This window comes from Pipistrellus hanaki (genome assembly GCF_964339955.1).
Source record: "Pipistrellus hanaki genome assembly, chromosome: X".
Classification (NCBI taxonomy): domain Eukaryota; kingdom Metazoa; phylum Chordata; class Mammalia; order Chiroptera; family Vespertilionidae; genus Pipistrellus; species Pipistrellus hanaki.
In genome coordinates, this window is record NC_140524.1 from 27,164,363 (window position 1) to 27,192,183 (window position 27,821).

The 27,821-nt window shown below is 43.2% G+C and overlaps 1 protein-coding gene across 4 annotated transcripts in view; it reads right to left on the reverse strand.

Annotated features, from left to right (window-relative positions):
* OCRL (OCRL inositol polyphosphate-5-phosphatase) overlaps positions 1-27,821 on the reverse strand; it is a 101,023-nt gene that overhangs the window by 28,221 nt on the left and 44,981 nt on the right. For 3 of the 4 annotated variants that reach the window (XM_084870711.1, XM_084870710.1, XM_084870709.1), the window contains 5 exons: positions 26,568-26,684; positions 24,243-24,327; positions 23,014-23,141; positions 22,139-22,250; positions 19,697-21,978 (listed from right to left, as the gene is read on the reverse strand). In XM_084870711.1, the coding sequence (XP_084726837.1) occupies positions 21,851-21,978; positions 22,139-22,250; positions 23,014-23,141; positions 24,243-24,327; positions 26,568-26,684 (570 nt within the window). In that variant the 3' untranslated portion in view covers positions 19,697-21,850. Of the gene's footprint in view, positions 1-19,696; positions 21,979-22,138; positions 22,251-23,013; positions 23,142-24,242; positions 24,328-26,567; positions 26,685-27,821 lie in introns of those variants that run through there. The other variant, XM_084870712.1, reaches the window with a different exon arrangement.

Here is a 27,821-nt window from a genome sequence, read left to right on the forward strand (position 1 = left end):
TTATAGATTTAAACTTTATTATAGGTATGTATGTACAAGAAAAAACATAGTACACCTAGGGTTCGGTACTATCTGTGGTTTCAGGCATTCATTGGGGTCTTGGAACATGTCCCCTGTATATAAGGGGGGACGACGACTGTACTCAAGTTCAATCAACCTGATGCTAGAGTAAGACTTGTAGCCAAATCTTATAGTGTTGAATGAATAAAAGAAACTGGAACTTATAACTATGACCTCATTAATCCCGTGCTCAAAGCAAAAGTCATGAATTGAGGAAATGTGAAGGTCTGAGATACAGCTCCCTTTCCAATGCACAAATGTATGCACATATGCACGTACACATGCATCCAAGACTTTAGTGTAAATGTTTTAAACCCCAGCAGGAAGGTGACTCTACAGAGCACAGGCTGCTGGGGGTTGGAGGAAGAAGGAGGGTCTATGTCAGGACTTCCTTCACACTAAAAGTACACAGCAAGAAGGACAGACATCAGCTGAGAGTCTCAGCAGGGAACTGATAGCGTTCTGGGTAGGGGGTTGCCTATTTGAGACTCTTGCAGTTGCCCACCTGCTCCTTCGGTTGCAGGAGAGGTATGGGGTGGTATTATTTCAGCAAAGCAGTTTCCCAAGCCCTGGCAGAGTGAGTGGGTATCTTAGGAGTGTGTGTTCTTCGTCAGAACTGTTTGTGCCAAGCCCCAGCCAACAGTTGCCAAACACACAAAGTCAAAGAGAGGAGATCCACTTCCTAGGCACTGGCAAGCCAGGCCAATGCCCAAGGACTTGTGTATATAAGGACCTTCAGGCAGGCTATAGGAACACCCTCACCTCCTTCAGATCTTTGCTCATGAGTCATTTTCTCAGTGAGGTCTACTCCGTCCACCCTACTAAAAGTTGCACCCATCCCCAGCTCTACCAATCCTCCTTTAATGTTTTCTTTCTCTCCAGGAGCATTTTGTCATCAAATGTCATTTTTTATTTATTAATTTTCTTTATTGTCTGTCTCTATCACATTGTATGCACCATGAAAAGCAGGCTATTTTGCTCACTTCAGTAGTCTCAATTCCAAAAATAGTACCTTAAACATAGTTGGCACTCAAGAAGAATTTGTTGTGTGAATGAATTCACTGATTTCAATTCTTTTGAGTATTATACAGAATGTAATATTTACATTGTTATGCCCTCAGCCATTCCTAAGGGAGAGGTATGGCATTTGGGAACATAGCCATTAAACTGGCCAGTGTGAGAGCTTAACTTAGAACAAAGAAAAATTCTTATAACCATGACTTCCCTGCCAAGATCAGTTACTGCAAGCCCCACTCTTCAGGAAGGACCTCACTGACTCAGGTTCAAAGCTATTCAATCACATACAGAATCAATGAGAAAATTCAGCAATGCTCTGGGCAAACACAGGTCTCCTACAGCATTGTTTGTTTATCAGCACTATCAGTAGACAGGATCTAAACTGCAGTAGGAGTTGATGTAGAACTTCCTAAGCAACCGGAGGTCAACAACAGCCACAACAAAAACAGGGGAATTCCCTGGTTAGTGGCTAATATTAGCTTATCACACTAGCTGTGTTACCTTAAGCAGCTTACTTGGCCATTCTGAGCCTCAGTATCCTTGTTTGTAAAAATGGGAATGAAAAATGGTGCCTACCTCATAGGGTTGCTGTGAGGCTTAAATGATTTAATAGATGTAAGGTGCTTGGAACAATGCATGGTACAGAATAAGCACTATATAAATGTCACTTATTATTTGTGTTGTTATTTCTAGATGGTAAGTGTCTCCATAGGAGAGTATCCATATCCCCCCTACCCTTATGCCCAGAACAAAATATGTAAGCACAACATGAGTTAACTATTACTACTGCTATCAGTATAATGGTGAAGATGACGGTGATGAGTAGGAGTATGTAATTACTTGAGTTATGTCTCTTCCACAGGAACTTCAAGCTCCATGAAGGCAAAGCAAGGACCAAGGCTGCCTAGAGCCCTAGAACATAGTGAGTGTTCAATGTATACACAGTAGGTGCTCAATTGTATGTCACGTGTGACTTCCACCCAAGGCTTTAGTAATTCTCCTGCAACTTTAGGACTCAAATATTCCTAAACACAAGTTGGCAATGTCCCTCCATCCTGTAGGGCAGATCAAGGATATAGAAAGTTTAGTCCCTATTTCCTCTAGGGAAAATCACAGTCTAGTAAGTCCAGCCCTGAGAAATCACTTCCAAGCCATTCAGAAGTAAGTACGCCATAGAAACTGGTAGGTGAGACTGTGATCATTGTTACCAAAGAAATAAATTGGGTGATGATAACGAGTATACGTGTAGGTGGATGGCTGGGAGACTTTATGACATTATATGGGTAATCAGGCCTGAAATGGCAGCATTTGGGCTGAGATCTGAAAGATGAAGAGGAAGCAGGCTGCAAGATTTGGAAGAAGAACATTCTAGACCAGTGGTTCTCAACCTTTCTAATGCCTTGACCCTTTAATACAGTTCTTCATGTTGTGGTGACCCCCAATCATAAAATTATTTTTGTTGCTACTTCATATTTCCGATGGTCTTAGGCTCTACAGCAGCAGTTCTCAACCTGTGGGTCGCAACCCACAGGTCAAGAACCACTAGCAAGGTTGCCTAAGACCATTGGAAAACATAGATATTTACATTACGATTCATTAACAGTAGCAAAATTACAGTTATGAAGTAGCAACGAAAATAATTTTATTGTTGGGGTCACCACAACATGAAGAACTGTATAAAAGTGTCACGGCATTAGAAAGGTTAAGAACCACTGTTCTATACAGAGGAATAGCAAGTGCAGGGCATCATAGGGCTTGGGGTCAGTTGGAACACAGTAGAAGCTAGTGTGCCTGCAATATTAGGCAGAGAGGTGAGGTTAGAGAGGTAGGCAGGCCCTGTAAGCCACAGTAAGGTAGGTCATTAAAGAGCAATCTCAGATGACCAAGATCTTTCCCTAAGACAACCTGTCTAAACATATTGCTCAATTACCTATACATGCTATGGAAATGGATGGAAGATGTGGTATCCAGTCATGCATGCTCCCATCATGGTTATGGACAGTTCAGAACAGCAAAGCCTCTCTATTTTCAACCTCACCAGTTCAAACTTTGAATTTATCCACATGGAGGCCGGGATGAGTTGGTGGTATTTCTCTCCCAAATGAACCAGAAATAATCTGTTTAAAAGAACAGACTCTCCAGCAAGTTAGAAATCAACCATAGCTGTGCAGCCCACTGGGTAGGATTATATTGCCATTAGAGCAGGTTCCTGAAGGATCCAATTTGACAGCACTTTATTAGCCTTGTTCATGTTGATATGTAGTGGAAAAAGATTAAGAAAGAAAAAAAGAATCAGGGCTTTTTGCGGGGGGGGGGGGGATGGAAGAAGAGAACAATCAATATGTCGATTTTTAAAAATTGAATCAAAAGCATGGTCTCTGCCCAATTCATTTGAATTTCTTGAGCATCTACTGACACATTTTCGATGAAATATTTGTGTTCATGTCCTGAGACAAGTTTCCTACCTTCCCACCCCTCACTGAGAATCCTATTCAGAATCAGGTTCTAGGTTTGACTCCTTGAACCCACCTGACAGTCCCAGTCATGTGTGTTTCCTACCTGTTTCTCAGAGCTGTTGTTTTGACCTTGAAGACTTTCCTTCTTCAGCAAGACTCATCCCAGAAGAGTGTGTGGCAAAGACTGGCTATACAGAAATCCATTTGTTTTCCTACATTTCCCAGCCTCTCTTGAGGTTAAGTTTGGGCCACGTGATGAATTCTGAACAAAGGTGAGTCGTCAGAAGTAATGTGCACCATTATTGAGCTGAGGCAGTTAAGAGCTGGTGAATTGTATGCCCTCCCCTGTATAGCCCCCCAAATTCATCTGTTGAGACCCTTGATAGATCCTTCCTTCCCCCCAACTGGTGGGCAGAGTATGATGTAACCTGGCGTCTGGGCCAGGACATCCCTGAGACATTGAACCACCAATCATCGCGTGCGAGTGCCCTGGGCCCCAACCCTTCCTGTTCCTCCCCTCAAAGGCGTATTCACTGCTGCACTTGTTGCTGCTCTCCCAGTCTGTGAGTCAGCCTGGCTGGGTGCTTCTTCTCCTCGCCCTCTTCTAATCCTGGTTTTTCTACCCTCCTCCGTAATGAATCTCGCTCATTAGTGTGGAATAAACCTCCTCTTGAACATGCTTTAGTCTCCAATTCCCGTTTCTTGTTTCTCAAACCTTACAATCCTAACTTTCAATGTAGCTACATTTGGATTAAGGAAGTAGTTAAGGTTAAATGAGGTCATGAGAGTAGGACCCTGATCTGATAGGATTGGTGACCTTATAAGAGACATTAGAGAGCTTGCTCTACCATTTGAGGACTCAGTGAGAAGATGACTGTCTGAAAGCCAGGAAGAGAGCTCTCACCAGGAATTGAATTGCCTGGCACCTTGATCTTGGCCTTCTCTACCCCCAGAACTGTGAGATAAAACAAATGCATTTCTGTTGTTTAAGCCACCATGGCTGTGATATTTTGTCATGGCAGCTCCAGCTGATTAAGACAAAGCTTCCCCATTTCTCTCTTCCCTGGTGTGGAGATCTTGGTGACCACACATTCCTATAGCCCAGCTATCTGATGTCCACCTTGCATTAGACTTTGTGTGAAAGGCAGTAAGCCTTTCTGGTGCTCAACAACTGAGATTTCTGGCTTTCTGTGTTATTGCAGCATAACCTAGTCAGTTCTGGCCAATGCACACAGTAGCAGAGAAAAGTCATGCCTACCATGTTTGTCCAAACAAGAGCAAAAGTAGATGGGCACCACCAGCTGTTCTCCCTCTGGTCCTGCGAGATGGAGTATGTGTATTCAGACAGAAGTGCTTCCTGGGTCCTGGGATTCAGCCAACAATGAAGATATAAACTGCTCAAGGAATCCATTCAAGTTTCAAGTAAGAAAACAAGAGGTCGTGCTGCTCAAAAGTTGGGAAGTTTTGGGAGGTAAGGCATTGTCTCCACAAAGCTCCCATTGAAATGCAGACTAATTCCCTGGAAGGGGTCACACTCATTTATCCTCTGGACAACCAAGAAGCACATTCTTTAAGGACCAATTCTCAGGATAGGGTGGGGGGTTAGACCTAAGGTTTATGGGCCCCACCCCGAGTCACATATTGGAGGCAGACCACACAGCTTGGTCCAGAATTAGCCCTCCCCTGCTGTGAGGAGGTTTGAATTTCATGGAGGACTGGAGGGCTATCTCACCACTTCAGTTTCCCTGTGGTTTCTCATTGGTATGCCCTTCTGAGGCCAGGCAACCCACATGACCTTCTGTTTGGACCATCCATGAGGGAGAATGGAAGTGAACTTTGGGGCCTTCGTGTATTTTTTTGTTTGTTTTAATGCTTGGCAAGACTTACCTACAAGAATATTCTTCTATCTGACCTTCCAAATTCTCTTCTTTCAAAGTCAAGATCAAGTCTAATCTCCACCCCCCCCCATAAACCTTCCTGACCCCCCTTCCCTTTGTAATGCCTGCTGATCTCTAATAACAGTAGCCATAACCAATATTGATTGTATAACTCTACCTAGGAAGTCCTCTGCTATCTCACATTTCTTATATTCTATCTCATCTGATCCATTCAGATCCCAAAGGAGGTGTTATCATCTCTACTTAATGTCTAAAGAAACTGAGGTTCAGAGATGGGATGTGGCTTATCCAAGGCCACACAGCCTACTATATAATTCAGTCGCTGAGTAACTTGGAGTAAATCTCCTAACTTTTCTGTAATTGATCAGTAACAAACCAAAGAATGTTTTTTACTACCTGGAAGCAGGTATTAAATGTAAATGGAAAGAATTTTTTAACTTCCTGAAAGCAGAGGGCGATTTGTTGTATGGTCTCCTAAGGTCCTTTCCTGTTTTGTGTTTCCATGATTTAAAAACAAAACAAAACAAAACAAAACTCCAGCAAAAACTCTCCTGGAACTGAAGAGAGGAAACAAGTGCCAGAGAGGCATGTTTCTGTACCACTCCCCCAATGAGCCACACAAAACTAAGGTTATTCTGCCCCCTGGTGTCCTCTTGTATCACTGCAGTCACTGCTAGTGGCCTTTTGAGGTTTCAGGAAATTTCAATTTTAGATACACAAAAAAATATTTTTAGTACATACTATACAATATTTGGGATACACTTATTCTGAACGTCTTTTCTCTATTTGAAATGCCTATTTCATAGATATCTTGTTTTGTTTTGTTTCTAAATCTGGCAAGAATAACATGTTCACTCATTCATTCACTGATTCATTCATGCCTCACACATTTACTGAGTGCCCTATTGTGGGCCATGTGCTGTGCTGTACACTGTGGGTACAAATATGTATAACAGTAGGCCCCTTCCTTGAAGGGAGCTGCAGTTTAGTGGGGCACATACACACAGATCATTTTGATACAGTTAAATGTGATGCAAGGAGGGCGAGCTTGGCTTGAGGGAAATGGAGACATGTTAGGAAGAGCTTGGAAATAAGAGTTGGTGGTTGTTTGATGACTGACTGATTTCTTTAGGGAAAAAAGCCTTCATGAGAGAGGTGTATGTGTGTGAAGGCATGGGTATACATGTAAGGGACCCATCTCCCACTGTCCTACCACAGTCATAGTGGCTTAAACAACCCACAGTATGTTGGGGCCGTAGGGTGGGTTTGGTAGGACAGTGGGAAATGAAGTTGAGAGCTGGCTGGTGGTCAGGGCATGGAGGAACATGTGTGCCAAGTGGAGGGTTTGGACCTGATCCCTGGGTCTTAGGCAATCCTTGAAGGGCTTTAGGAAGGTAGTGACATGGTGAAACATGAATTTCTGTGATTTCATTCTGGTTGTTTTGTAGAGAATAGTTTTGTTGTAGAAATGTAAGACTGGGGAGACCCTTGGGAGGGTTGCCAGATTTAGAAACAAAACAAAACAAGATATCTATGAAATAGGCATTTCAAATAGAGAAAAGACGTTCAGAATAAGTGTATCCCAAATATTGTATAGTATGTACTAAAAATATTTTTTTGTGTATCTAAAATTGAAATTTATCCTGGCCAGAGTGGCTCAGTGGTTGAGCATCGACCTATGAACCAGAAGGTAATGGTTTGATTCCTGGTCAGAATGCATGCCTGAGTTGTGGGTTCTATCCCCAGTGGGGAACATGCATGAGGCAACCGATCAATGATTCTCTTAACATTGATGTTCCTATCTCTCTCTCCCTTCCTCTCTGAAATCAATAAAAATATATTTTAGCCAAAACTGGTTTGGCTCAGTGGAAAGAGCGTCGGTCTGTGGACTGAAAGGTCCCAGGTTCGATTCCGGGCAAGGGCATGTACACTGGTTGCGGGCACATCCCCAGTAGGGGGTGTGCAAGAGGCAGCTGGTCGATGTTCCTCTCTCATCGATGTTTCTAGCTCTCTATTCCTCTCCCTTCCTCTCTGTAAAATATCAATAAAATATCAATAAAATATATATATATATATATATATATATATATATATATATATATATTAAAATTTTTAATTGAAATTTAATTAGGCATCCAGCATCTGGCAATAGAGTCATCAAGGAAAGAGATGATGGAAGCTTGGACTAGAGTGGAGGTAGAAGTGGGTTTGATAGTAGAAAAACTCAAAAGGTTTGCAGGAATGGAAGAACTTGGGGGCAATGTGGATGAGGGAAGGTGAGAGAGAGGTGTCAAACAGAATGCCCAATCTCTAGTTTGGGCTGCTTGCTCTGTGTTGGGTCCTCCAATTGCACCCAAGTCTAACCACCCCACACACTGAGATAAAGAGCCCTTCCTAAAACAGAAAACCCCTGGACCCAGGAGCAAAGATATCATCCAGATTTCCCTCTGCCTCCTGTCTGATTCCTCTCCTCACCTGCTTGGTATTGCATTTTGGTCTCACCTCTTGTTTGGTCCAGCTAATCAGCCAGGGTCTCCTGCCTGGAATTAAACTAGGACTCCTTCAGTCCGCTGTTCTTGCCTCTCTGCACTACTCTTTGCAACAGCTAGTATGAGGCACCCAGCCTATGCCTCCACGACTGACTAGGACAGTTCCTTAGTACCATGGAGGGAAATTCCAAAAATGGAAAAGCCACAGGTTTCCCTAGGGGCTTTCTCACCCCCAGAAAGCGGGGATTGGAATGGTAGCCTGGCTTCTTGGAGCATCTTGTGACTCAACAGTGTCCCCAATGGTCACATATATACACTGCAGGCTGAGGTGAAATGGGAGATGGTTTGTAGACCATTAGGAAAGCTTTACTTTCCTGATCTCTCCCCTGGCTGGGCACAGGGATCCTCCTCATGCTGGTGACCACCCATCAGGAGTGGTAATGGCAGTCCTCAGCTCTTAGCGATCTGAACAACACATCTATTCAGTGGGCCTGCTGGTAGAGAGGTGACCCAAGATGACATCAGAAGAATCGATCAACTAGGCCCTGAAGTTTCTGTCCTTGGCAGGACTCAGCAAAAAGCTCCAGGTGTAACAGGTTAGGGACTCCAAAATCCCCAACCTTTGGTATTTGGTAGATACCTCCCTACAGATAAAGGTAGCTGTGTTTGAGTAACCCCTCACTCACCTGATTGTGGACATCCCTACCCAGAAAATTGGAGGTGGGTCTCACAATTGGGTTCCCCACAGTGGGCATGTTGCCAGCTAGACAGTGGGTCTGGCTACCATAGAGGATGGTTGCCGTCTCTCCAGCAGGCCACCACCTTTTCTGGGATTACAGCCAGTTAGAAAGAACCTATCAAATACCCATCCTCTCTCCCCTTAACATCAGAGACTGTGAATGTGTGACCAGAACCAAGGTTCTATGCCCCAAGTAGGGGAGCTGGGAGACATCAGGGCCTCATATGACCTTGTGGGCTGGAGTGCAAGGCTGGTTTGGAGTAAGGATCCTGGAGGAAGGATTCTAAGGATCCTGGCTCAGGAAACACAGCCCTATGGCTGTAGGAACTTGCTGTGAGGGCGTGGGGACACCCAGGCTGTGGTGGGAAAGCTGAATGATCACTGTGATCACTGATTCACTGCTGGTGTCTCCAGCACCATCTGGGTGGAGATTATGAGCCATTTCCTAGATATGTCATGCACTCTGCTTTCTAGCAGGCTTTGGTCATCAGGCTTTGCCATGCCCCTGGGAGTCCTGGCCTCCATTTTCCTGGGGCCAGGACTTTCAGAAATATACAACTTATCATGTGCCTCATCTGTAAAATGGGAATAATAATAATACCTCATAGGATGGTCACTCAGGCTATCAGGGTTAATACGTGTAAAGTGCTTTGTTGTTGTTATAATAAATAGTTCTCAGAGTCTGAGATTGAGCCTCTGCAAGGATCTAGACACCAGCTTGGGTCTGAAGTGCCTCAAACTCTCTCCCTTTCCCTCAGGGTCTCCAGTTGTTTACTTGTCATACAGTCCTGGAGATAAGTGAAGGAAGTCTGTCCATTTTCTTCCATCATCTCATTTGTCCCAGAGAGCTTTGGCGGTTGTAACTAAGTACCATAGACAGGGTAGCTTAAACAATAGAAGTGGATTCTCTCACAGTTTTTTTTTTTCTAAAATTTTTTATTTATTGATTTGAGAGAGAGAAACATCAATTTGTTGTTTCACTTATTTATGTATTAATTGGTTTATTTTTATTTTATTTTATTGATTCCAGAGGGGGAAGAAGTGGAGAGAGAGAGAGAAATTGGTTGCCTCCTGCACTTATCCTGATTGGGGATTGAACCTGAAACCTAGGTATGTGCCCTGACCTGGAATTGAACCCACAATCTTCTGGTGCAGGGGTCAACGCTCCAGCCAACTGAGCCACACTAGTCAGGGCCATTGTTTGTGCCCTGACTGGGAATTGAACCCCAACCTTGGCATATCAGGATGATGCTCTAACCAACTGAGTTACCCATCAGGGTGATTCTCTCACAGTTCTGAAGGCTAGAACTTCAAGATCAAAGTGTTGGCAGGGCCCTGTCCGGGTGGCTCAGTTGGAGCATTGTCCGGTACACCAAAGGGTTATAGGTTTGATTCCAGGTCAGGACACATATCTAGGTAGTAGGTTTGATCCCCAGTCAGGGCACATATGGGAGGCAACTGATAGATGTTTCTCTCTTACATAGATATTTCTCTGTCTCTCTTCTTCTCTCTCTAAAAATCAATAAACATATCCTTGGGTGAGAATTAAAAAAAAAAAGATTTTGGCAGGGTTGGTTCTTTCCAAGGGCTGGGAAGCAGACTCTGTTCTAGACCTCTCCTATTGCTTCTGGCGGTTTGCTGGACAGCTTTGGTGTTTGTTTCTTGCTTATGGATGCATCAATCCCAATCTCTACTTTCATCATTATTCTGTTGTTGTTAATCTTCACTCAAGGATATTTTTTCCCCATTTATTTTTAGAGAGAGTGGAAGGGAGGGGGAGAGATAGAGAGAAACATTGATGTGAAAGAGACATATCAACTAGTTTCCTCCAGCATGCACCTGTACCTGGGCCAGGAATCTAGCCTGTAACCGAAATACCTGCTCTTGACCAGAATTAAACCCAGGATCCTTCAGTCCCAGGACTGGTGCTCTATCCACTGAACCAAACCACTTAGGGCTCTACCTTCATCTTTACATGGCCTTCTCCATATCTGTGTGTCTGTGTCCAAACTTCCCCTTTTTATAAGGACACCCCTGATATGGGATTAGTGCCCACCCTACTCCAATATGACCTCATCTTACTTGACTAATTACATGTGCAATGACTCTATTTCCAAATGTCACATTCATAGGTACTGAAGTTTAGGACACTAACATGAAAGTTAGCGGGGGGGAGAGAAGTTTGGTGGGGGCACAATTCAATCCATAACAAGTCTTTTGGGCTCCTTTCTTTCAAACTCCTCTCCAATCCTCTGTCCAGGGATCATTCTGTTTCCTCCCATTCACATTTGCACTTCCCCCTCCTCCGGCTGTTTCATCACCTCCATCCCTCCTTTCAGTTCACCTCTCTCCAGAGAAGATCTAACTCATCAGCTTTCAGCAGAAAAATTATCTCCTCACCCTCGCTGAAAGTTTCTAAGTAACATGGAACATTGAGGACAGTGAAGGAAGCAAGAGAGGAAAATGTTATTTAGTTCCTTCTGGTTTTCAGTGGAAGATAGGGCTGAAACTTCCATGGTCTTTAGACAATTTCAATCTAGTCCTGAAAAAAATGTTTTGTGGCTGTTCTTGTTGACTTTTTAGGCTACAAGTAGATTTTAAGGAGAACAGTCAGTCAAATTCCTCAAAATAGAGGGAAATCACAAAACCAGAAAAGAAAGGGCAACTTTAAATACCAGTCTCACAACTGGGAATGTTGTTCTCCTCTGCCACCTGCTGGTCACAGCTAAGAACGGCAAATGATCCATACTTTTCAGAGTCAGGGCCACTGTTCTGAGCCTTGTGAATGGAGGTGGCTCAGAATGCCAGGCCCTACGGAGTCCCGAGGCCCATGGTCAAGATGGGACCTTGACCAGCCAGGGAACCCCAAGGACCTTGACCTGCTAGAAGTTAGATGAGAGAATCCTGTAGATGCAAAGAACAGAGTAGGCCTGAGATTCGAGGGAGTGGGGCGAAGTAGGCCCCACTTTGCCCTTGAGGCCTTCTCAGCTGCATACATGCCTGAGCAAGACACTGTGTCCATTCATTACAACACAGAGATGTTTCTTTCTTTTATTAAGTAATACTTTCTTTCATTTTTTTCTGATATAAAAAGTAACGCATGCACATCTATATAATAAAAGCCTACTGACTGTTATGGCAGAACGACTGGAATGACCCGTTGCTATGATGCGCCACCAGTGCTGCTGCCGAAACCAAGGGCCCCAGGGCCAGTTGCACTGCAGCTGCCAAGGCGCCAGTAAAGAAGAATTCGAAGGTGGCCAGCGTGAGTGTGCAGCTTGAGATGAAGGCTCTGTGGGACGAATTCAATCAGCTGGGAACCGAGATGATTGTCACCAAGGCTGGCAGGTCAGGGTGCCCCTCTCCCTACAGCAACCCTCCCCATGTGGTGCCAGTGTCGGGCATCGGGTTTTAGCCCGATGCACACGAGAAAGACTGAGAAGGGGGGGGGGTGCAGCCTGGCCATCTGCAGGTCCCTCTCAGTGCAGGGCCAGCTCCTTTGCTCTCTGATTCCCAGCTCTAGTGACAGCTGTCTGGTGTGCCGGGCCAGAGGGTACTGCTCGGGAAGCCAGAAAGGCAATGGAGAGAAATCCTGTGTACCTGCTGCCTAACCAGCAGCCCAGGACCTGACACCATCAGAAATGGACCGGCTCAGAGCACACCAAACTTGGGGGGAAAGCAGCCACCTGTGAGGGGCCTTGCCACCAGCCGGGTCCCAGTGGCTCCCACCTCGAAGGAAACTAGGTCTTTGGTTCCTTAGTTCAGTCTATCCCAGCTAAAGAGGAGCAGCAGTGTACATTTTAGGGGAGAATTAAGACTCTAAAACAGTGTGTTCTGTTCCATGGAGATTGCTACTCAGTTGTCTTAGGCCTAAATTCTGGGTGGTTGTGGGGCCTGGCTCTGCCACTGGGGCCCACATCTTGCAATTGGCCTGTATTTGTTGTAAGGGCTCAAAGAGAAGCAGGGGAACAAGTTTTTTGATGCAATGGATTTGATCAACAGACAAAGGCGGGAGCCAGGCTGTGTTTAATGTACGCACAGAGGCACCAGCTCTGAGTCCACCTGGCCAAAGGGAGCGCAGGGTCTATTTGCAGAGCCTTCTGGTGGTTTCTGTTTCCTTGCTGAGGCCATCCTCCCTAGAAAGCCTGGAGACCATGCTCAGCTCCAACTCAGTGGGTCTTCTCTAGCCCCGCCCCAGCCGGCCCCGCCCCCACGCCCCCCTCCCCATGGCCAGCCCAGACCCCACCGTGCATGAATTCGTGTACCTCTAGTTGTAAAATATTTTTAAAACCACACAAATATAAAAGTTAAAAAAATAATTTAGGTTGGCAGCAGAGGGTAGCTTGGGGGCTTTTCCATAATCTTTACCAGCACCCCCAAAGTCACTCAAAATACACATGCAATTTAAGAATAAATTCTGCTTGCTATGTGAAGGCAACCTGCAATTTCAAGACAGAGCCCCTAGCCTCCCTTTGAATGACATTCTGGAGCCACCACAATGCTACTAGATAGAGGGGACTATTCTTTACAGAACGGAGCATCAACTTTCACCATTTTTGTGCCTATGTATTATAACTTTAAAAATATTTTTAATTGAGATATAATTGACATAGAATTCATTTATAATTGAGAAATTAGTTTTAGGTGTATAATACACTGATTGATATTTGTATATAGTTTGAAATGATCACCACAAAAAAGTCTGTTAATATCCATCACCACATATACACATGATCCATAAAAATCTACAATGTATTTTCCCACCTTTCATTTCTGAAGGCTATGCAGATTGTTTCTGGTTTTTAAAAAATATATTTTTACTGATTTCAGAGAGGAAGGGAGAAGGAGACAGAAACATCAATGATGAGAATCATTGACCGGCTGCTTCCTGCATGCCCCATAATGGGGATCAAGTCTGAAACCTGGGCATGTGCTCCCACCTATGGGACTCAAACCATGACCTCTCGGTTCATAGGTTGATGCTCAACCACTAAACCACGCTGACCGGGCCTCCAGTTTTTTGCTCTAATGATGGTGGGATTAACCACTATGGATTTATGCCTTTGTGCTCCTCTAGGGTAATTTCTTAGAAGCAAATTACTACTATGAATGTTTCCAAGCTCTTGTTATATACTGCTATATTGCTTCTTGGAAGGTGACACTTGTTTACTGTTTGACAAGCAGCAGACATGCACATTTTTGCTTGCCTTCGTTGACACTAGAGTTGTAGATGGCACAGGTTTTTGAGTCCCACACATTAGGCTATGTGCTGGGGTACTATAATAAGGAAATGGGAAAAAAGAGAAAAAAGAAAAAGAAAAAAAAGTGGTCTATGACTCCACTGAATTCCTGACCTGGTGGGAGAGAGTGACCTTGATCAAATAATGAATGTATAATTACAAACTTTGATGCATGCTCTGGAGGAGGTATGAGGAGAATGTAGCAAGAGGGAGAAGAGAGTGGTTAAGGACACATGTCCGTCATGGTTTAAGCCAAGAGAAAGGGGGAGATAGGATGTGGGAGGAAGATGGAGTAGTGACACTCAGAACTGTTGGGCCTTATGGGTCCTATAAGAATTTCAGGAAGTTCAGCTGGTGTGGCTCAGTGATTAAACATCAACCAATGAACTAGGAGGTCACTGGTTCAATTTCCAGTCAGGGCACATGCCTGGATTGCAGACTCAATCCCCAGTAGGGGGCACATGGAAGGCAGCCATCAATGTCTCTCTCTGATAAATGTTTATTTGAAAAAATTATTACTTTAAAGAGGGAGAGAAAGAAATATCAATGATGAGAGAATCATTGATTGGCTGCCTCCTGCATGCCCCACAATGAGGATTGAGCCCGCAACCTAGGCATATGCCCTTGACTGGAATTGAACCCAGGACCCTTCAGTCCACAAGCTGACACTCTATCTGCTGCATCAAACTGGCTAGGGCTCTCTCATCAATATTTCTCTCTCTTTCCGTCTTCCTTCCTCTCTGAAATCAATAAAAATATATATTAAAAATGAATTGCCGGGACCGGTTTGGCTCAGTGGATAGAGCGTCGGCCTGTGGACTGAAAGGTCACGGGTTCGATTCTGGTTGAGGGCATGTACCTTGGTTGCGGACACATCCCCAGTAGGGGGTGTGCAAGAGGCAGCTGATCGATGATTCTCTCTCATCGATGTTTCTAACTCTCTATCCCTCTCTCTTCCTCTCTGTGAAAAATCAATAAAATATATATATAAAAAATGAATTGCAGGAAGCTACTGAATGTTTTTATTTGCCTTTTGAGAATCATTTTTTAAAAATTAAAAAATTTTAATTGTGGTAAAAAATTTTAATTGAGGTCCAAAAAAACAAAATTTACTACTGTAACCATTTAAAAGTGTATGGCTCAGTAGTGAGACATAGATTCATATTGTTGTGCAACCTTTCCCCAAAACGTTTCATCTTGCAAAACTGAAACTACCCATCAAATGACAACTTCCCATTTTCCCCTCCTCCCAGCCCATGGCTTCCACCAATCTAATTTCTGTGTCTATGAATTCCACTAGATTTTGGGTACTTCATCTAAGTGGAAAAATTAGTCTTTTGAAAACTGGTTGATTTATTTCAATTAGCATGTCCTCACAGTTCATTCATATTGCAGCATGTGGCAAAATTTCCTTCAATTTTAAGGCTACATCTGAATAATATTCCATAGTATGCATATTGCCACATTTTGTTTCTCTATTCATCCATTGATGGACATCTGGGTTGCTTCCAGGTTTTGGCTATTATAATATTCTTATGAATATGGGTGTTCAAATATTTGTTCAAGTCCCTATTTTCAATTCTTTTGGGTATATTCCCAGAAGTTGGATTGCTGGTCATATGGTAGTTCTATTTTTAATTTTTTGAGGAACCTTGAGATCACTTTTAAAAAGCAAATTCAGCAAGGCTGATTTTGTTGCCTACAAGACAATAGAAAATAGTGTTGGCTGCTAAAAGCTATTCTCTTCTTGGACTACATTAATATACCTTACTAAGTACTATGAATGCATTACTCTAAAGTTAAAGGATCTCAGTGTGAATAATTAAATGTATACACATTTCAGAAACAGCAATTGTATATAACTTGTATCTTTAAGTGCTTTGAGGGATAATCTTTATTTTTTACCAAATATTGTTGAACACTTGCTCTGTGCAAGGCATCACATGGGAACCCAAAATATACCCAACTTGGTTTCTACTTTCACAAAGCCTCTAGTCCCAGAGTGGGCAGCAATACCCTTTGGTGTGTGGTGTGTTAAAATTGTGGTGCAAAGGGAAGATTCTAGATGCTCAGGGGAGAGAGGAGTCCTGGGGAAAGACTTCCTGGAGAGGGTAACATTAGGGTGTGATAGGGTTTGGCAGGTAAAGTGACAGAGTTTACAGGGTTCCAGGTGGCTGGCACACACTGAGCCAAAGCAGAAAGTGTCTGTTTAGGGAAGGTGAGGGCATGAGAAGTCGAGTGGGAAATGCAGAGAGTTGAGTTGAAGAGGTCAAGGAGAGCTTTAATACCAGGATGAAGAATTCAAACTTCTGTGGTAAGTGGAGTTAAGGGGCTTGGAGGTGTTTTTTTTTAAGATATATTTTTATTGATTTCAGAGAGGAAGGGAGAGAAAGGGAGGGAGGAAAGGAGGGAGGGAGGGAGGGAGAGAGAGAAAGAGAGAGAGATATCAATGATGAGAGAGAATCATTGATTGGCTGCTTCCTGCATACCCTCTACTGGGGGTCGAGCCATAACCTGGATATGTGCCTTTGACTGGAATCGAACCTGCAACCCTCCAGTCCATAGGCCAACACTCTATCTACTGAGCCAAACCAGCAAGGGCCTCGGAGGCATTTTGATTAGGGGAGTGATGTCAAAGCAGTGAATTGGGAAGGTTAGTCTGGCAGTGATGTGTGTGGGATAGACTAAGAGGGAGAGTTACTGGCATCTGAGAAATTGGTAAGAAAGGGTTAAAAGGGATAACCCAGTATGCTGCGAAGTAAGTTAGAGAATGACAAATGCCATATGATTTCACTTACATGTGGAATCTAAAGAACCAAGTGAACTACCAAAATAGAAACAGACTCATAGATACAGAGAACAGATTGATGGTAACCAGAGGGTAGGGGGGTCAGGAAGCTGGGTGAAACAGGTGAAGGGATTGAGAAGTACAGATTGGTAATTACAAAATAGTCATGGGGAAGTAAAGTACAGCATAGGGAGTACAATCAATAATATTGCAATAACTATGTACGGGGCCATAGAACTTGAAGAATCGGGGGACCACTTTGTAAAGTATGACTGTCTAACCACTATGTAGTACACCTGAAACTAACACCGAATAACATTAAATGTAAACTGTAGTTGAAAAATTTTTAAAGGGAGGGGACTACACTAGGCCTGAGGTAATGAGGGTTTGAATTTGGTGGTGGACTGTGGGAAGTGGGCAGTGGAAAAGAAGGGCCAGATAAACGATCTGACCTTGGCCCCTTTTCTGTGAATGCCCAATCACACCATCTCCCCGCCCCCCCCCCCCCCCCCCCCCCCCGCCTTCCTCTTCCTTCCTTCTTTTAAAAAAAATCTTATGTCTTATTTTATGGCCAGTCTTATTCACTTAGGTTTCCTTCAGAACCTTTCATAGTGGCTTACACTTAGCAGGTGCTTGACAACTATTTGTTGAATTGCAACTGGTGACTGATTAGAAGTGGGGCAAGGGCCAAAAATAAACAAGGGTTCAAGCCTGGGTGATAAAAGAGAATGCCAGGGAAAGCTGCTCAGGTTCAAAGTCAGGTTGAATTTGAGCTCCTGACAGGTTATCCAGCTGACTTGAAATCTTGGGATATAGCTAGTAGGGAGATATTTTTTTAAAAATATTAAAAAAAATTGATTTCACACAGGAAGAGAGAGATACAAACATCAATGATGAGAGAGAATCGTCGATTGGCTGCTCCCTGCATACCCCACACTGGGGATGGAGCCTGCAAACCCGGCATGTGCCCTGAGCGGGAATCAAACTGAGACCTTCTGGTTTATAGATTGATGCTCAACCACTGAGCCACACTGGCCGGCCAGGCGAGAGAGGAATTTTAAGGTGCATCCCCACCCTCACTTCCACTCAAGCTGAGGAGATAGTGGCTGTGTTTAAGGGTCAAGTTTTGGTTTGAGATCATATTTTGGTCTGCCACTAGCTGAACACCAAGTTAATCAGTCTCTCTGAAACTCACCTATGAAAGTGGGATACAGTAGTATTCTATAAGGTGGTTGTCAAGGCCAAAGGTGAGGTAAAATGTATTAATATACCATCTGGGATAAGTGATAGTTCTAGTTATTAGTTATTATTGCTATTATTTAAAAAATATATATTTTATTGATTTTTTACAGAGAGGAAGAGAGAGGGACAGAGAGCTAGAAACATCGATGAGAGAGAATCATCAATCAGCTGCCTCTTGCACACCTCCCACTGGGGATGTGCCCGCAACCAAGATACATGCTCTTGACCGGAATTGAACCTGGGACCTTTCAGTCTGCAGGCCGACGCTCTATCCGCTGAGCCAAACCGGTTTCGGCTATTATTGCTATTATTAAGGTTAGGGGAAGGAGCATAAATCATGTCACTCCTGAGTAAGGCTATCCATGGCTTCCTGTTGCACATTGAATGAAAGGCAGCCTCCTGCCCTGGGCCCCTCAGACCGGAGCTATCAAGCCCCTGCCCACCTCTCACCCATTACCCCTTCACCCACACTGTGTTCTGCCTGGTCGTCCCCTAAAAATGGCAAGATGCTTTGCTGCCTCAGGACCTTTGCATTCGCTCTTTGCTTTGCTTGAAAGGTTCTTTGTAAAATCTTGTACGTCATGCTTTACGGGGGGAGGGTAGCGGGGGTATGTATATACTGTGCAATCATTCACATGCAACCTAAGTGATCTTAAGTTTCTCATTGTCTCCTCTGAGCCTGACTTTGCCCATCAGAACAATGAAACTGGATTAGATCATCCCTAAGGTTTTCTCTGTAACACTTTGTAAACTTAAGGAGGTAGAGTGTGGCTTTAAATTATTAGACTGCACCAAGAATCAGGTCTTTAATTTGCCCTGAAGTCAGAAAGGCCCTAATGGTTCTCCTGGAACAGCAGCCCGGGATTGCAGTTTCTAACATCTGGAAAGGCAGTCACTGAGGCTGTCCCGTCACATTGCCTGCTGCTGTGTAAAAAACTGCTGGGCGTCAGTCTCCATCCACTGGGGGGAACCACTGCCCCAAAAAAACAAAACAAAAACTCCACCTTCTTCTGCCAAGGCGTTGGGTGGAGCTAGAAACACTGTTTGTGACAACACTGAGTCAGCACATTCATCAGGGTCAAGCTCACAGTGAAAAGGAACTGGAAGAGGCTCTGGTTGAGAAGAAACCTCCAGCTGAGGCCTCTTTAGTATCAAAGGAAATGGAGTCAGAATGTGCAAGTTCATAATGGAGATAGCAGGGGAATGAGGCATAATGTTCAAAGTGCTAGAGCTCATATTAGTCTCCCCCAAGTATTGAATTTATGGACTTTGTCACCCCAACAGATAAAAGCTCAAAACTGGTTTTCAAAAGTTGCAAAACGAATTATGTGAAAACAGGCTCTTTTGAAGTTATGTTGACACTACTGAGGCTATGTCGGCAAGGACAGCTGGGTTCTTGCAAAATGTATATGTTGGGATTTGTCAGATTTCTGGGCCTGGAGTGCTCATGGATATGACCCGAAGTGACACTTAAGTGCAGTAAGTATCAACATTCCTTCTCCTAACAGGATTATTTTGTTGCCTGACTCCCCAGGGTTAAAACGAGGATCCTTGGCTAGCCTCTGAAAGCACTGACTTCTTTATTAGCCTCTGAAAACATGCAGCTGCTTCTCCTGTCCAAGGGCAAATATACTGAGAACTCTTGATATTTCTCTGTAAGACAGGAAATGACAGTATAGGCATAGCTGTGGGGACTGCAACAGTCAGCTGGACCCAGGGACATAAGGCTCCCTCCTCAGTTCTTCCTCACCAAGATCACACTTAAGATTTTTCACACAACATATATTTATTCAGAAAAAATTTTGCAATAAATTATAATAAAAAAAAAAAGAGGACACAAAATACAGAATCCCACTAGCAGCTTTGCTTAGTGACCAAAACATGTTTGAGAAATGTAACAATTACAGAACAAGAATCAGAAAACTGTGAAAGGGAGACTAATGCAACATTACCACATAAGTTTGACCTGTTTCTTCCCTAAAACCAAAGATGCAGTCCTTCCCTAACAGATCTGAACTCCTTACTTCATAGGTGTTATGGACTTGTACGTTGGAGGTACTTAGGAATCAGAGGTCAGGGTGCTAGACGTACCATAGGGAGGCAGATCTATTATGTCTGCTCTATTTCTTGTCTCCCCTACCTAGAGATTGTCTAAAACTCTCAATCATGCATACATCTCAGGACCAGAGCTGGAAAAAAAAAAAAAGGCTGAGGCAATGAACTAAGTGCATTTGCCTTATGAGGAAAGAGCTAGGATGCTGCACACAGTTCCCAGGTCAGGCACTGCTCTATCTTTGTGTTATGACCTTGCCCCACCTCTGTAATATGCCTCACCTATAATTGCTTTCTGGCCTAGTAGAGATGACAAAAGTGTTTTGTTCAGTATCTTCCATTGACTACACCAACACCTAGCCTTTAACTTATCAGATCTGCAGCTATTTGGTACCAATAATTTGATTCTTAGTACCATAAATCCCAGACAGGAAAGGGTTTAACCAGTCTATTACAACATATGAATGTTTTCTTTCCCCAAAAAACTCAAGTTAGATGGTGGAACTGGAGAACCATTCAGCTGTGCTGTTTCTCTCGGCTCTCTCCTTTGACATGCCAAAGTTAGGAGTCAATGCCTAACACTGGACACAATGCCTGTTCATTAGGCTCCTTGGGTTTAATAGTAACAGGCAAGAATAAGTTAACTCAGGGTGGTTTTAATGAAAGAAAACCAAAAGGAAGCCACTGTATAAGGTAGTTTTGCAGTCTGTGGCTGGTTTGCCAACTGCCATAGATTAAAATTTTTTTTTTGAGAGACTGAGTAAATGAAGAGTGTAGAGGGTTGTCTTGAGTGGCAGAGAAAGGTGCTTAGTTGGCCCCACTGCACAATCTTTCTTAAACAGAACTGAACTAAGTGGCTGGGAGCCAAAGAGAGCTGGCTGTACAGTGCAGTCAGCCTTGATGAGGGATGGGGCGACACTGACCCCTTGTACATCAGAGGTTCCCAGAATTATCCTCAATCCTCAGTACTCTTTCGGGTTGGGGGGGGGAGAAATATCTCCAAAAAGGCCTGCTTGAGGTGCAGACTAGCTTTTTTAATGCGGTGTAAGTGTTTCAAAGTGGGAGATAGCTCCCATAGTTCTCATGTAAAATTTGAAAAAGAGAAGGGATAGTAGGAAGCAGGACCTGTCAAACATGAACGTTTTCACTTGTGAACACTCAAAGAGTTTCCACTCTAATTCTCTCACATCAATGGAATGTTATTTCTAATAGTCTCTAAAGTTCTGCTACAAAATGAGGTCTGAGACAAGAGAATATGGTTCCACTCAGTGCAGATCCATGAAAAGGCCAATGTTACAGAGACATATGGATACCACTGTAGTAGAAATGCACAAATGCATGTAATAAAAACAAGTAGAACGTTAACTCACTGTTGGGGACACCCAAGGAGTCACTAGCCTCACTCTGACTTCCTTCGATGTGATAGCACTAGTAGAGTGCAAAGAGGGGGTGGGAGGGAAAAAGTGCTTTAGAAGAAGAACTACACACAAGTCTGAGCAACACCAAGTAGTGCTTGTAGGCCTAGAACAGGAACATCACAGAATTTAGGCCTAGGGTGCTAAGGACAATCATGACAACTGGGCAGGGACAATAAACACATCCCCAGGAAAAGGAGTGTAAATACAGAACTCTTTGTCTTATAAAGAGAGAACACAAAAACACCAAAATATGGTAACTTTGGCTTGGCAATATAAGTCTAATAGTATTTTACTGATATGGCAAGGGAGGGATTAGGAAACTCTTCCTTTTTCATGCCACAACATTCTGCAATAGACCCTTCCTGTTACATGACTTTGCAAATCACTCTGAAATACTTGGTGTCCAAGATCTTCCACCTCCAGAAGCTTGGAGAGTAGTTAAGAGAAAGGCTTATTGGTCTTCATCGCCTCCCAACAGGAAACCCAAGAGAAACTGGCTAGCACGCTGGCGGTCACTTGCAGTCTGTCTTGCCAACAAGTTAGGTGGAGGCCTTAGGAGAAGACTTGTGAAGAGGGTAGCTACAGGGCATGAGAAAGAAAAGGGAAAATCTCCTGTCAGCAAAGCCTCAGGGATGGGGGTGGGGGTCAGAAGATAGGGGCAGTGGGAAGGAAGTGACTATCTTGTGCCTGGACATTCTGATTAACATCCACTCTGGCCATTCTTATTAGGTAGTCTTACCGATCATGTTGGCACTGACATTGTTGTATTCAGAGAATTTTAAGAGTTCTCGAAGGAATGCCATCAAGTAACGGAAAACATTTCTATGGCATCTTGGAAGCTGAGAAATCACCTGTTTTTTTAAAAAAAAAAAAAAAGGTGTAGGTAGTGAGGAGAACAGTTGGAAGAAGGGAGTAAGAAGAGCCCAAGGCTGCAATAAAAGTAGTTTATAATCCAATCTTTACAGGACCCCATTCATCTATCACAACCCTCCTTGATTTACTCATGACCAACACAGTACCTGCCCATTAATAATTTCCAAGTCAGAATGGTCATACTATTTGGCCCCTGTCCACTCAATGACCAGGCCATGCCATCATCACACATTCACATGCACACCTCACATCACAAGCAGGTCGGTGTTAATCTTGTCTTTTCTCATTTCCTCATGATGGGAAAATGACAGGTACCCTTGGCATCTGTCAAGCTGAATAGTTTTCTCAGCCATGTAATTTAGCATGGATGGGAGCTCCTCCCAATACTCACTAATCTGATTCAGAGGTATTCTCAGCTATTGCTACACCAAGCAGATAAAAAGAAGGCTCAACAAGTAGTGTCAGCCAGAATCCCATGTATGATCAGCTTCCATAAGCTCATGCCACAGTAGAGGTATCTACCCTACTCAATGGGCCAACTGGAAGAGGGTGCAAAATATAATAGGAAACAATACAACCTAAAATTTAAGGGTCCCAACTCTCAATGCTGGTGGCAAGCCATGAAAAACATATCCAAACCTGTCTTACCATGTACCTGGCTACTCATCTGGTTTTGTAAACTCAATGGTTTCTTTATGGGGGAGCCTGCCCCAAACACATCCTCAGAGCAATAAAACTTACCTGTCTGCAAACCCGGGGATCCTGAGAAGAGTCAAGGCATCGCTGATACAGCTCATAACAGATAACAGGTTCTGGCAGGGCTTCCAGGAAAATGAGGAGAGCTTCAGCCACAGAATGATTACTGCCAGCTGGATAGACTTAAGTTAAGGGAAAGGAATTGCAGGAAAAAGGACACACCTGATTTGCTCCTCTCAACAACTGCTCTCTTCCTCTTATTCAGGGCATACTGATCCTAATAGGGGCTTGATTATTTTATTTGTCCATGTACACTGTAGCTGAGTTGTGACAAAATTTATCAGACTCTTGGGAAGTTTGGGCCAACTTTAGAGTCAGGGGAATATAGCCTGCAGAATGACAATCCACACTGTATCAGGCCCGGAAACTAGCCCCATCCTCCTCCCTGTCATAGTGACAGGACATGTGGTGGCAGGAATGATAAATTGCTTGAAGCAGAACAGTACCAGTGCTTTGGGTCCTATTTTCTGTACTTATTAAAAGTCATTATTGTGCCAAAACCAGTTTGGCTCAGTGGATAGAGCGTAGGCCAGCGGACTGAAAGGTCCCGGGTTTGATTCCGTCAAGGGCATGTACCTTGGTTGCGGGCACATCCCCAGTGGGGGGGTGTGCAAGGGGCAGCTGATCGATGATTCTCTCTCATCGATGTTTCTAACTCTCTATCCCTTTCTCTCTTCCTCTTTGTAAAAAATCAATAAAATATATATATATTTTTTTAAAAAGTCATTATTGCCCAGATGGCGTGGCTCAGTGGTTGAGTGTTAGCCTATGAACCTCCTGGTCACAGGTAAATTCCTGGTGAGGACATATGCCTGGTGTGGGGCGTGCAGGAGGCAGCTGATCTGTGATTCTAGCTCATCAATGATGTTTCTATCTCTCCCTCTCTGAAATCAATAAAAATATATTTTACAAAGTCATTGTTACTTACCCTTTATTCTTTTTAATAAGAGTCTGATACAAAGAAAGGTCAAAATTTCTTAAAAGAAACTGAGAAACAATTGTATAGTCAATGACTACCTTATAATAAAAGAGACTGGAGGTCAATGGGGGAAAAAGAGACATATGTACTACTATTTGTAATACTTTAAACAATACAAAATACAACAAAAGACACATATAAAGAAAAGATGGAAGCACAAACATCAGATGTAGGTGGGAAGAAGAGTTTGGCCAAGTACTCATCCAGCTTCCTAAGCCTTTGTCAAAAAGGATACGGATTTTCTCGGGAAAGCAGGTATCCAGGCAATCTATGATCTGCTGTAACTCTTCCTGCATTCCAGGGGTTTGGAACAGATCCTCCTACCAAAGAAGTCACAAGGGATGGAACAAAGCAAGATAATCCCAAGATTCTGAAGACCACCCAGGGATCAGGAGAGCAGTGTGCATATTCATGATTAGGAATGGAGGTGTGACAATGGTGCCTGCTCTCTCTGTCATCTGTATAATTTGTGTAAAATCTTATTTCAAACCAGAATATTATCTTCAAAAGTTTTAGCCAGTACCAGATACGGCAGAGGATTAGACCAGTGGTCGGCAAACCGCGGCTCATGAGCCACATGCGGCTCTTTGGCCCCTTGAGTGTTCTAACGCCACTGCTTCAAAATAGACTCACCCAGGTCAAAAACAGACTTCTGTGAATGGACCATGAAGTTTCAATCGCACAGTCCATGGTATTTTGTGGAAGAGCCACATTCAAGGGGCCAAAGAGCTGCATGTGGCTCACGAGCCTCGGTTTGCTGACCACTGGACTAGATGGCTAGATCAGGAAACCAGGTGTTCCCACTTCTACCATGTTGATAAGTAGAAGAGTCTAAACAGTAGAACCACATTCAAACACTGATACAGGTACCTTCATTTTCTGAAAGCTCATGTTATGCCACTTTACTTTTCTGAAAGAACTATGCTAGTACTTGCTTTCACTAACGGAAAGCAATCCGAAAACAAGTTTTTGCTTTTCTGAAAACAAAAATAGCATTCAGTGTATGTTTTGAAGCAAGCTATTAAACAGGCATCCCACACCCAAGCAATGAGAGTGGCCTGGATAGTCTCCTTCCCCACAAACCACACCCAGCATCAGCATCTCAGCATTAAGCCACCATAGCTTTGAACTGCCTGTAAGTATCTGTGCTTTATCTCCATTTGTTTATGCATTCCTGATTTTACTGTATGTTAGTGTTATTTGGTATGCTTTGGTAGGTCATTTTTTAGGTCTGGGAACATTCAAAAATATTTTCCTATAAGTTAATGGTAATTACTTCTTCACTTTACACCATTTTGGCTTAATGAAAGTTTTCATAGGAATGCTCCAGATAGTGGGGGAGACCTGTATTATGGAATGCTGGGACAGGAGTAGATGGTATGTCCACAGCAAACCTTGCCGCTCTTTTTGGTCCCAAGGGATTTCTCTTTTTGGGGAAAATAGGTTGGGGGTGACTAGCATATTAGATAGGATTTAAAAGAAAAATGAAGATCAAATTTTAAAAATGGGTTTGAAGTTTGCTTTAAACTTTAAAATCTGCAATGCCTACATGACAGCAAAAGCAGGTGTAACAGACTCAGGTACACAGTGGTTCAGGGAAAAGCATGTACAGTCGGGAGACAGGCGTACTCAGTTCAGGACCCAGATCTGCCACTACGCTTATGCTCTGGTCTTACGTAAATCACTTAACCTGCAAGCTTTAGCTCTCATGTCTGTCAATAGGGCTACATCCATGTTGCCAGACGATCTGACAGTGCTGCTGTGTGGAGGTATCTTGGGACAGTTAAAAGGTCTAGACCACCATTTGCCCACCATCCAGAACTGAAATATCATTGCTGACATGTACACATAAGGAACTGTTTGACATTGAAATTGGGTCTCAAAAGAACTGGTGGCCAGAAAGAAACTCACTACAGACTGATTCATATGCCTTTCAGCATAATGATTATTGCTTGTTTCATTTTTGATTCTTATATTTCCAGTAGGACATGATCTCACTCATCTAGGGGAAATGGTGAACAACATAGACTGATGAACAAGAACAGACCCAGAGATAAGGAGCCATGGGTCATACTGCTGTACTTCAAAGGGAGAGTGGGGATAAAAGGGAGAGATCAATCAAAGGACTTACGTGCACACATATGAGCCTAACCAGTGGTCAAGGACAATGGGGGTGGGGTGGGGCATGAGTGGGGGAGTGGGGGATTGCTTGAGGACAAATATGTGATACCTAATCAATAAAGAAATTAAAAAAAATAGATCCAGAGACAGAGAAACATAGATCAGACCATTAAAACTCAGGGAGGGTGGGGGTAAGGGGGAGAGATCAACCAAAGGACTTGTATGCATGCATATAGGCCTAACCGATGGACACAGACACCAGGGGGTCAGGGCATGAGGGGACTATGGGGGAATAATGGGGGAATAAGGACACATATGTAACACAGTAATCAATAAAGAAATTTTTTTTAAAAAAGCTCTAGACTAATGTGAGGTATGATCATTTCCCACTGGACTCACCTACCTTCCAAAGTTGTAGAGAAGGCACATTCTCACTTACCTGGTGGCAGGCATATCTGAATAAGTGATCTACCAGAAGCCAGATCTCCTTGGGGACCTGAAGGGGTCTCTCACTTGTGCCTTCCTCCAAAGGAACCATCTGCAGAAGGGATTTCTCCTAAGAGATTAAAAAGGATGAGAATCAAAAGGGTCTCAATAATAACTTTTGTCTAGTTACTCTCCAAATTCTGCTTATATGGGTACAACTTGGTCTTCATCTGTTAACATTTTTGTGTTTTTTTCCCTCTCACTGGGAACACTCCTGATCAGAAGGTACTTGATACTGATTCGCACAGTTAAAGGATCTCCTTTTCTAGATACTTCACTTAACCATTAAGCATTCCATTTGGGTTTATTAGGTTTATCACTTGGATGCACTGTGTGCTATAAACCCTTTCAAGGGTGACACTGAGAACCAGCACTCCAGCAATTTGGTCATGGTGGAGTCCACACACCACGAGAGCCTTGTGGACCATTAAATTGCAGTTGTCAACACAGTACTCTGAGAGAGCAGGATCTACTTAGGTTTTTGTTGACTTTTAACTTATTCTTCTTTTAGGTTTTACCACAAATATCAGAGTTTTCCTTGTTGATTTAAATGAGGTTCGCTGGTCCTCAGGAATTCAATACAATTCTTCACATTAGACCTACGTGCATGATTTCAGGCTTGACAAAAAGTCTAATCTTAAGGCACTAAAAGTCGTAAGCCTTAAGATCCAAAAATAGTAAACTGAAGACAGCATACCAAGAGCCAGAAATACAATGAAAAGTCTAGGGTCTGAGTCCAGAAGTTATTTTTTATATTAATAGCTCAGCAAACATTTCTTGGGGCTTTGACTCCTTTTACCTATCTTCCTACTTACTATCTGCTAAATTCTCCTGAAAGAATATAAAAGGAAAAACACAGAAGTGACATAAATTGGATTAATAACTAAATATGAACTTGAAAATGATGTGTGAATAAGCTCAATTTTCTTATGTTTATATAGTCAAATATAAATTATATCAAAAGATGTCTGAAATGGGTTAAAAGGGATCTGAAGGCAGCCTTCAGAAAAATCCCAGTGGAGAAAACAGTGACCAACTTTTTTGTATCTTTTCCCTATCCTCATCCTCCTCCAGCTTATGGTCATATATTATGTATATTCAACTTTAGGAAATTCTGTAAATTCCATGTACAACACTCAAGCCATGTAGCTTTAAGGGAAAGAAAAGAAACATTTTACTATTTCCAGAGACTGTGTACACCAGAGCA